Below are 10,639 nucleotides of genomic sequence, written 5' to 3'. Positions count from 1 at the left end.
ATACATACCTACCCTCGAGGTCTGTCTATAAAAATGTAATAAAAATTTATATATCTGAGTAGGTGTAGCCATATTTTTATTGAAAAAATGTTGGAGTTGGGTTTGGGTGCCCAAATGGGCTGACCCGACCCAACTCAAATAAATGAGAAAATGCTAAAGCAGTTTATTGGAGTTTTAAAACCATCCAGAAACTTCCATTATTAAAATAAAATTTATTCTCTTTGTGAGAAGTCTCTTTTCTCTCTCAACGAATAACCAGAGAAAGAATATGTTTTCTCTTTTTCCTTCAGAAAACATGTATTTTCTTTTCTTCCTTGAAATAAACAAAAAATATAATTCTTCTTAAGAAACAACCAATCAGAAAAAATATAATTTAGATTGACAATATTTCATGATCATTGTTAGTTTTAATTCCCCCTGCATTGATCATTGTTTTAAAAGGGTTTCCAGGTGAATCAATTGAAATTTACTTGTCCATTATTTAATTGAAATTTACTCCAGTCTTTTTCTTCTTCTTCTCCTCCTTCTTCATCATAAGAAAATGCAATGGAAATGAAGAATGGGAAGATGTGCTCGCAGATGATCAAGAAACACAATGTTTTTCTAACTGAGCCAAGCAGATAGCTATTGCTGTGAAATGAAATGAGGAATAAGCAGAAAAACCCATCATTTTAGCTAAAATATGCTTGAGGAAAGCAAGCAAATAAGTTTCAGTACAGAGTTTTGTTAGCTAGTCATCGTAATTCATTAAGCTAGATTCACAAAATGAAGTGATTCTGCAGGGTCATCATTGTGTTTGCTTTTAAAGGTAGTCCTTGTCCAGATCGTCGAAGTAAGGGTGTTCCATAGCTTTCTTTGCCGAAATCCTCTCTGAAGGGTCATACTTCAACATTTTCTGCAAAACATAAGTTGCTTTCTCAATTGTCAATTATTTAAAAATGGTTGAGAAATCAGCAAACCATCCAATGTCACCCCACTTAAATGATGTTTACTTATTTGTCGGAAGTTGTTGGTTAGCTTACCGATAAAAGATCAAGCCCGTCTTCATCCAGATTAGGAACAGCTGCTGACAGATTAGGAAAAGCCGATGATGAATTCTTAGGATTCTGATTTGGGCTCCACTGGGGGAACTCATGCCAGTTTGGTAGTTTCGTCACTCCTGGCCACATCTCTTCATTGGGGGTGCCCAGTAACCTGCATCAAAATCCCAAAAAAAGGTTAAATTGATAGGCAGAGGGGAAGATACATCAAACTGGACATGCCAAAACTGGATCCCATCTCACTGAACTTGAAAATATGAAGGAGCTGCTGCAGTTCAGAATCCCCAGGAAAGAGTGCTTGCTTTGTGATTAGTTCAGCTACAATCCAAATGAAATGAACGTTAGTAGGCAAATTTTCTATTGAGGTACATAATATACTCACAACATGCTAATTTATAGAAGGGAGTCATACCAAATATACAGCCAACTGACCACATATCTACTGCAGTTGAGTAATGGGTAGACCCCAAAAGTACTTCAGGGGCTCTATACCACAAAGTCAGTATCTGGAACAATGATCAGATACATTTTATTAATTGCCTGATAGGAACTTCTAATTTGATGCTGAGCAAATAAGCCTGTACCTCATGAGTGTACTTCTTAATAGGAAGAGTAAACGCCCTAGCCAGTCCAAGATCTGCTATTTTCAGCATCATTGTCTTGCGATCCATCAAGAGATTGTGAGGCTTAAGGTCCCTGGGAGTTTAAAACAGTTTCAGAGAAAGGACCCATTTAAGAAAGAAGATGGAGATTCGAGGGAGAAAGAGAATTGTCACCTGTGCAATACCCCATGACCATGGCAGAAAGCAACACCTTTGCATAATTGGAACATCAAGCTCTGCATTAAAAATTATTTGTATTAATTATAGTCAACAGATGGAACAACTACAACAATTTTTTGGGTCCCCATGGAGGAGAAAGAGATGGTTGTTGGTTCATACCTTAATGGTTTTTGTGGGAATATTCTCCCCAGTTTGGCGGAAGCTTCGGATATATTTCTTAAGATCAGTGTCCATATACTCAAACACCAAGTACAGAACCGTTTTCCCTTCCTTATTCAGGCTTTGTTTAACATCCATCAATCTGTAGTTCAATGACAAGAGAAAACTTTGCAGTTATGAACCCACTGAAACAGAAGGAATGGTTCACACAATTACAGGGTCACGCTTCCCTTCTATTTCTGAGAAAAGATTCTCGAGCATCTCAAGTTTTTAGAATTGGGGAACCTGAAAACCAAAGATCTACATCTGCTGATTGCAACTACACAAGATTTTTTTTATTTTTTATTTTTTCCTTCAGATCTTTTAGTGACAAACCAGGGTTTTGATTATTTTTTTGTCTGTTGTTTTGTCAGTTCTTTCGGTGACAAACTAGGGTTTTGATCAAGTTCCTTATTATGCTATTCTTTGCAAGATTTGAGGCATGAAGATTAACAAAAGAAAGAATTGACCTATGCTGTAACAAACATCAAGAATAATAAATCGTTCCAATATAAGAGAGAACCCCCAGAGCATTAGCAATAGTTTGATGCTGTGGACATGAATTAACTCAAGATAAGGGCAAAGACAGATCTTAAACATCGGATTATAACAAGACAGAACAAAGTATTCGCAAGATACCATCAAAGAAAACCCTAAAATGGATTCAAAATGAAACCCCAAATCGGAAGTTGCTAAAACCGATTGAAACAGAAAGGAAACTGAGAAAAAGAATAAAGAAGACCTGACGACATGGGGATCTCTGGATAACATGCGAAGCAAGGAGACCTCACGGAGAGTGGTCGGAGGAACACCCTCATCGTCCTCATGGAGGCGTGTCTTCTTCAGTGCCACAATCTTTCCGGTTGCCCTCTCTCTCGCTCTGTACACCTTCCCGTACGTCCCTTCCCCTACCTTCTCCAGCTTCTCAAATGCCTCCATCGCTGATTTCTGATTCTCAATTCTCTCCATTCCCTCTCTCTCTCACACACACAAAGTAGAACGGGGGATCAAATGAATGGGCATATAGGAGGAGCCAATATATCTTATATATAAAGCAAGGACTCGTTGCCCAACGGAAATATTTTTGAATTTCAAACCTTGAAGGCTAGAACATTGTGATTTCCCGAGAAAGCCCCTGGTATCATGGGGGCGCTTGCCTTGTACGACAGTTCAAAACGGATTTTGCCCAACGGTCAATTGTCTGGCCCAAGCCCATTTGATGTGAGAATGAATCAGATCCAATACATGAAAAGCTGAATTAGAAATAGCCCGACACGCCGAGATGAAGGTTCAGTAGATTTTATCCTCTCTTCTTCCTCTTTTTTTTTTTTTTTTTTGGAGTTTTTAAATATAATTGTAATTAAAAATAATTTTTTACAATGTGATAAAAAAAATTTTAATCTTATATTAAAAAATTAAAAATTGATGTTTTATTATTACATGTTTTTTCTTTTATGAAAAAACACTACCAAGTAAAATACTTATAAATTCGATTGAATGAAAAGTCACAATAATCTTTAAAACCAAATTTTGTAACATTTTTAGAAAATTTTGATCACTAAATGATCATTTTTTTTTATAAATGTTTTTTTAACTAAACAATATATTGTTCTATTTTATTTCCTTATAAATATGACGACAATAATAAATATTTAAATCTTAAAATAACTTTCAAATATTTTCAATTAATAATATAATAAAATTAAAAATATTACTATTTTTATTATAATAATTTGTTATTGTTTTTTAATCACCTTCAATCTTTATATTTAAAAACTCATTGTTCTTGACAATAAACACGTCATTTTTTAAAGTCATATATTCTACAATAATTATTGAAGCATTGTCTAGATGTCTCTACTTATAATCATTTTTATAATTTAATTAGAGTTTCTAGTAACCCATTCTGATGCGCTTTTATTCTCTACTCTTAGATCATCAAATTTTAGTTTAAATCTTCCATTAATTAGAGGAATCTAATGAATATTTTTTTCAACTATTTGAGGGACATTTCAAATTTGTTTTGTAACTTTCGAAATCATTATTTCATTGAATTAATATAGACTCGTGCCTTTATTAGATAAAAGACTCTTTATTTTTTTCTTATTTAGGCATATATTATGTTACATACTAATAATATATCAATTTTTTATTTATTTATTTTTTTAATGTACAACAAAATTCCTATAGAAATAAAACTTTTTTGTATATGATATATCCACCAATCATATTATTATGAAAATTTTAAAAATTTAAGGTAGTTTGCTAAAGAACGAGAAAAGGGTTGTGTTGGATCATCTTAAAAAATACTTGATTTATATAAATTCATACATTCCATAAGATAATGGCATTTTTTTTTTCCATAGGATGATTGAAAATTTTGTAGTTAATTTTATAATTTGTATACATCATTTCAAGTCAAGATAGGAAGTCACCTTCATAAAGAGGGGTTGGACAATTATACTTAATATAATCTTAAGTTTCTTGAATAAAAGGACAATATTTAAAAATATGATTAGTATTTTTATTATAAAAATGACACTTGTTTGTAATATTCAACCTTCTAGCAATTAAAAACTCGCAAAGAAGGATATCTCTAATAACCAACCATTGGAAAATCTTTATTTTTGACAAAAGATTTAATTTCCAAATGAATTTTGGATCTAGGGTGTGACAAAGACTTTCTCATTGACAAAGAATATTAGTGAGTGCTCGTAAGTGATTTTGACAAACTTGACTCCTAATGCTTAAAATGTTTGTTTACAAAAATTAGATGATCATTTTTAAAGTATAAAATAATTTAAAATAATTCTTGAAATATTAAAACTATGTTTAATTCCAGTTAAAGGAAAAATAAAATAAAAAAAATAAACTGTTACCTTTAATTGTCTATGAAAAAAAATATACAGAAGAAAATTCCTTAATCTTTATATATAAAAAGAAAAACAAATACAATGAATTTCAAAAGCCTGTAAACATAAACTATTACCTTTGAATTTCTTTTTGTACAGATTTTACAAGAACCAAATATAAGGTATGAGAATTTCATGGGCATAGGATGTCATCATCAAAGCAATTTCATTGAATAACAATGATATTACTGTAAGATACTCGAAGACTCCTACCTACAGCTCCTGTACCACTCCCCCACTTCACCTTCCTAACCTAAGAAATAAATCCAATTAGAATTCTTCACAACGAATACACATCACACTAATGGTGCTAGGGCTAAGGCAACAAAAAAAAAAACCAAAAACTGTACTCTCTTCTGGTCACTGAAGAAAAATATGTAGAGATCATGGGTAGTTCATCACAATGTAAACCAACCCAACTCATACTCTTTGGTTTCTGCTATTTTTGTAGTATACATGATGAAGGCGATGACGGATAAGGCACGCCCACCATCTCTCTGAGTTCAACCTTTGAGATTCAGCCTTGTGTTCTGAACTTTCACTGCTATCTTTAATTTCTCTTCCTCCATATCTTTCAAAACAGCAAGCAGACTGGCTCGATATGCCTCACACCTCTGACTTGCATTTTCCAACTCTGCTGTCAGTTCTTCAATTCTCTTGTCCTGCTCCTACAGAGGAGAAATATAAGAGACATGGGATTAGTTAAAGAGGAATGTAGGAGCATAACCATGAAATCAAATAAGCACAAAATAACAGGTTAGGGGAAAAGTGTTGAAGCATGATCAGAGCTAATTCTAAAACAAACAAATTCATTTATGATCAGATAGGCAGATAGAACAAGATGTTTATTCCAAGTTGTTGATTATCAATGCTAATCCCACTTTCATAGAGCTGAGTTGAATAGAACCATCAAGGTTCATGCCTCATTTCCTCTAATTGACAGTAGCTGGTTCATCTTTCTCTACTGTAGGGCAGAGTTCTCCCCAGTACATGGATGAAAATCATAAATGTGGCACAGTGGACTATGCAAACTTGGTGAACACAACATATAAACATGATCATATAAATGCATAGCAAAAATTTTAAAAAGAGAGAACCATCAAACATTGGGTAGGGGTATGCTAAGACTATAACCGGCTTGCAACAAATTGATGAAATTATTAAAACCATATTTAGTAATATATTCATTATCATCACACTTAACCTTCAATGAGTTCAAGCTATACCTATACCACCTCTACGATATCAAATTATACAAAGCCCTAGAAGTTTCCAAGCCAAAGATGTATTCTTCTTGGATATGTATACTCAAAACTTGGAGATAATCAAACTTATCAAAAAAAAAAAAACTCGGAGATAATCAAGACCCTTATTTCAAAACCTAAGGTATAAGACCTTGAAAAATCCAGCACCATGGAGGTCAACTAATGAGCATGCTATGGTGCCCAATACCCTGTTTGTTGCATTGCCTCTGAGGGTTCTATACAAGTTATTGGACATTCTGGAATCTTGCTAATGGTTGCCTCTCCAAAACAATGGTCCAGGAGAATCAGCACCCAGGTCAGAGGTTTCAGGTATATATGGTACATAATCTTTTAGTTTGAACAGACACAAACTACTAAAAACTAAGTTTCTGAATAATGTTGCATCTTCTAATGCAGATCACAGTTTAACTCTCAAAAGGCAAAATTACACTCCCTATTAACTAGCACTTGTTTGATATCATCCTCAACTTAGAATTATAGATATCTTTGAAGATCACATCTGGAAATCTGGAGCCCGGGGCCACAACTGTATTTCTCAGCCCCTTGAAGTGTTTATAACAAAGGCACATTTGATGATCAGCAGTAGGAAGCCCACATGCACCTAGTGAATAATGTGCCTAGTTTTTTAGCATTCTTTGCTGTGTATAAAGAACACTGAGGACATTAGCAGCAACAAAAGAGATGAAGATCTTACACTAAACATTCTATCCTAAAAATAGAATTTGTTGCATAATAGATCCCCTCAAAATGTAAAAATATTCTGGTCAAATTGATTGAATACGGTGATTTAATACTCAAAATGTAAGCTAGAGTATAGGGACATCAAGTGCCTTCCACATACACTTATGCGTGTATAATTGATATTGAATCAATACAGGTGAAGAAATGCATCAATAAAAAATACAACTTCCAAAAAAAAACAACCCTTAGTTTCATGCATAAGAAATAGCCAAACTTTGGCTTACAATCCCTGAAGGATAACTTTGGAACTCATTTTGACATGAAGATTTAGCATGCTATTTGAAAAGATGGAAAATGGCTCAATGACTTGACTTTGTAGTGTCTTCCACATTCAAGAAGAAATTGCATAGAAGTTCAATATGCAAATATTATAAGTTTGCGTAATGAACGACTAAGTTAGAATTTGTTTCCTAATGGAAGCACTATTGGTTTTATTGATGCCTTAAAAATGTTTTCCTTTAAAGGGAAACCTTAATCACATGGTTTAATCTTATTCACAACAACCTTAGAAATGAATTTAATTTTGGATTCCCTAAGCATAAAACCCTTGGATTTAATAGTCACAAAATTTTCCTTTTACCTTTGTGCTCTCATCAACCAAAAATAAAATCATATACTTACTGAGGAAAAACAAACATGAAACCTATGTTTTCATAAAGATTAAACCAACAAGTACACATAGATACAGAGTCAATGAGAAGAATACATACATACATACATACATACATATACATATATATATATACATACATATACATATATATATATATATATATATATATATATACACACACACATATCAATCTGCAACTCAGAAAAGAACAAAAATAAAAATAAAAATAAAAAGATAGAAGCCCCACATAAATACAACACAGTATAAATGTATAATAACAGGATACCTACCTATCAACTTATGGTAGAAAACAATTCAGAAATAGGGTAGGCTATTCAAATTTTCCAAGAAAAGATAGCAGTGATATCCACAGATAGGAAACTAGTAATTTTCAATTCTTAGTGCCTTTCAAATTTGATAATGAATAGAGCCCTATTGCCTACAGAAACTTTTATAGAAAAAACAATAGTGAGGAGAAAAACACATCGATACATTGTAGAAGCCATGTAAGGAACATCAGGTGCAACATATATTTTGGAAAAGATAGCACAATTGATACATTGTAGAAGCCATGTAAAGTGAAACTCTTTTATGTGAAGAGAAGTAAAGAACTAACCACAGAACTAGATTGAAGCTGGCATTCTTTAACCGAAGTACTTGGTGTGACCCCAGCACCCTGTTTCTTTGCAGCATAAACTTTCTTTGCTGCTTCATGTAGAGCATCCATCGCCACATTATAAATATGTGTTGATGCTGCCCCTTCTTCTACATATTTGATAGCTTCCCGACGAAGATTTTCATAGCGAGCAGTTAAAGACTCTTGAGAACTGCCTGGTAATCCAAGAGTGTGCTCATCCAATATAACCCCACTTTTCGCATTTCTTGTCCAGCGCTTCAAGATGTAATGAGATGGCAGTGTAAGAACATTTGTTACTCTAAAAACTGCCAATATGTGCCTACAAATAATACCAGAAAACTCAAACATTTGGCAGCTACAACTAGCTTTCCTTTCAAAAACATTGAATTTAATGAAGTGTGCTTTGTGGTCTTCCCCAAATTTTGCAACCCGATACAAAGCCTCTGATCCCCCATCATCAATTACAGTTGCAGGATTAGCAAGAGTCTCTACTAATTCCTCCTGAAATTGCGTGAATATCTTTCTGGTATAAAGGTTTGCTGCTTGTTTTTCCATAGGAGATGGAGTTTTTAGAACTGGTGCAGTGTTAATTGTATCATAGTCTGCCTTTACTTCTTTTTCATACCGACTGGCAGTAGCTTTCTCATACTGCTTAAGCAGCACCTGAATGCTAGTTGATGCATTTATATAACCATCAAAGAATGAGTTTATACTATCAGTGCCTTGGGTTATTGACATCTCCCCAAAGAATGTATCACGAAGATAAACTGGCACCCACTGCTGGCGGGCATTGTACATTGATTGAAGCCATTCATTATCCAGGAGATTGTATTTCTCAAGTAGAGACTCCCAACTTGACTCAAACTCATCTATTGTCTCTGTCAAGTTTATGCACCTCTGAAACTCTGCTTCAAAAGTGAGGTGTGATTGATTTACATGGAACAATTTCTCCTGGGCTTCTCTAAATACATTCCACTTACAAAAACGGTGTCGGGTTTCAGGGAAAACCTGTGCAACAGCTGCTCGAATAATCCTATCCTGATCAGTTGTGATCGAAAGGGGATGGCGATCAGACATTGCAGCAAGCCAAGTCTGAAACAGCCAAACGAAAGAAGACTCTGACTCATTAAGTAGCAATGCACAGCCAAACAATACAGGCTGCCCATGATGGTTCCACCCAGTGAATGGGGCAAAGGGAACCCGATAACGGTTGGTTCTATAAGCTGTATCAAACGTAACAGTGTCCCCAAAGTATTGGTAATTCACCCTAGAATTGGCATCAGCCCAAAAAATATTTCCAGTTGGGTTTTCAGAATCACCTTGCACGGCACAAAAGAACCCAGGATCCTCCCCCTGCATTCGCTTCAAATAGTCGAAAATATGCTGACCCCCACTCCCAAGGGTCCTCTGCCTGCTACTACTCATATAATTCTGGCAATCAACTTTTGTAAAACCAACATTATTAATCCCACCAGACTCCTTAATTAACACGGACATCACCCCGCTTGGGCCCATTCCAGCCGCCTGAAGAGTATCAATCAGACTTCTGGCAGGCCCCGATACATGCCTATGCGAGCGGAGGCAATGCACTTTATCAGGAGGCACAAGGTCATGATTATGTTCTTTTACGAGTTTGGTCACAGCCCATTTCCCAGAATTCTGTTTCTTCACAGTCATTTGCGCCTTACAACCAACCCTAGTCACGGTCCGCTGCCGCTTGGACCGATTTTCACCGCCCTCCCGGCGAAACCCTTCACGGGAGCACACAATTTGGCGGCAAATGATTGAGCCGTCCCGACGGGACCGTTGGTACACGCTGACTCGGGTACTGAAACCGATGCGACGCGCATATGAATTGTAGAAAATTCGAGCTGCCTGTTCAGAATCGAATTCCATTCCTTCCGAGGGTTCGAGATTCGGGTCCCCATTCAAAGCCAGTGAATCCCGACCAGCGGCAGAAGAATTCTCCATCATTTCGCCGTTATAACCTTCATACTCATCATTGTGTTCTAAGTCGAGACCGTTGTCTTCTTCCCCAGAGCCCATGGCGAATTCCATCACCTCATTTTCAATGTTCAGAGGCTCGAAATCCATGGTGGATTGCGATTCGATTAAGTGGGCTTACTGCATTTGAACTCGATGAAGATAAAGAGAGAGACTGACCAGAAATCGAGAGCGTGTAGTCAATCTGGGTAGGTAGGCCAGCGGCAGAGGATCAAAACCACGCAGTGAGAGAAAAATAAAGAAAGAAAGTTGGGTTTAATTCTAGGGTTTTTGCTCACACTGATTACTGATCAGTGATTAGATGAAAGCAGCGAATTTGGGGGTTGGGGGTGGTGAGACACGAGAGGAGTGGGAGTTGATCTCTGAGTTGGTGATTCAGTGCTTCGAGGTGCAGCTGAGAATCCTGTTCCCGCAGACGCCTCGTACAGATCATAAAACCGACGGCTG

At 35.8% G+C, this 10,639-nt stretch overlaps 2 protein-coding genes across 2 annotated transcripts; both read right to left on the bottom strand.

Annotated features, from left to right (window-relative positions):
* Window positions 1-643: 643 nt before the first annotated feature.
* On the bottom strand, window positions 644-3,046 carry LOC117906128 (cyclin-dependent kinase B2-1-like). The gene is made up of 8 exons (XM_034819086.1): window positions 2,763-3,046; window positions 1,982-2,123; window positions 1,817-1,878; window positions 1,625-1,736; window positions 1,453-1,546; window positions 1,289-1,358; window positions 1,023-1,194; window positions 644-895 (listed from the first exon to the last, which is right to left on the bottom strand). The coding sequence occupies exons 1-8, from the start codon at window positions 2,987-2,989 to the stop codon at window positions 803-805; spliced, it is 972 nt and encodes a 323-aa protein (XP_034674977.1). The 5' UTR covers window positions 2,990-3,046; the 3' UTR covers window positions 644-802.
* Window positions 3,047-4,975: 1,929 nt separating this feature from the next.
* LOC117905361 (protein FAR1-RELATED SEQUENCE 5-like) lies at window positions 4,976-10,639 on the bottom strand. Its single transcript, XM_034818273.1, has 2 exons — window positions 8,168-10,639; window positions 4,976-5,600 (listed from the first exon to the last, which is right to left on the bottom strand). The coding sequence occupies exons 1-2, from the start codon at window positions 10,280-10,282 to the stop codon at window positions 5,436-5,438; spliced, it is 2,280 nt and encodes a 759-aa protein (XP_034674164.1). The 5' UTR covers window positions 10,283-10,639; the 3' UTR covers window positions 4,976-5,435.

Source organism: Vitis riparia, chromosome 18 (genome assembly GCF_004353265.1).
Source record: "Vitis riparia cultivar Riparia Gloire de Montpellier isolate 1030 chromosome 18, EGFV_Vit.rip_1.0, whole genome shotgun sequence".
NCBI classification, from domain to species: Eukaryota; Viridiplantae; Streptophyta; class Magnoliopsida; order Vitales; family Vitaceae; genus Vitis; species Vitis riparia.
Note: the sequence above shows the minus strand (reverse complement) of the source record. Positions and strands in the feature narration are given on the sequence as shown.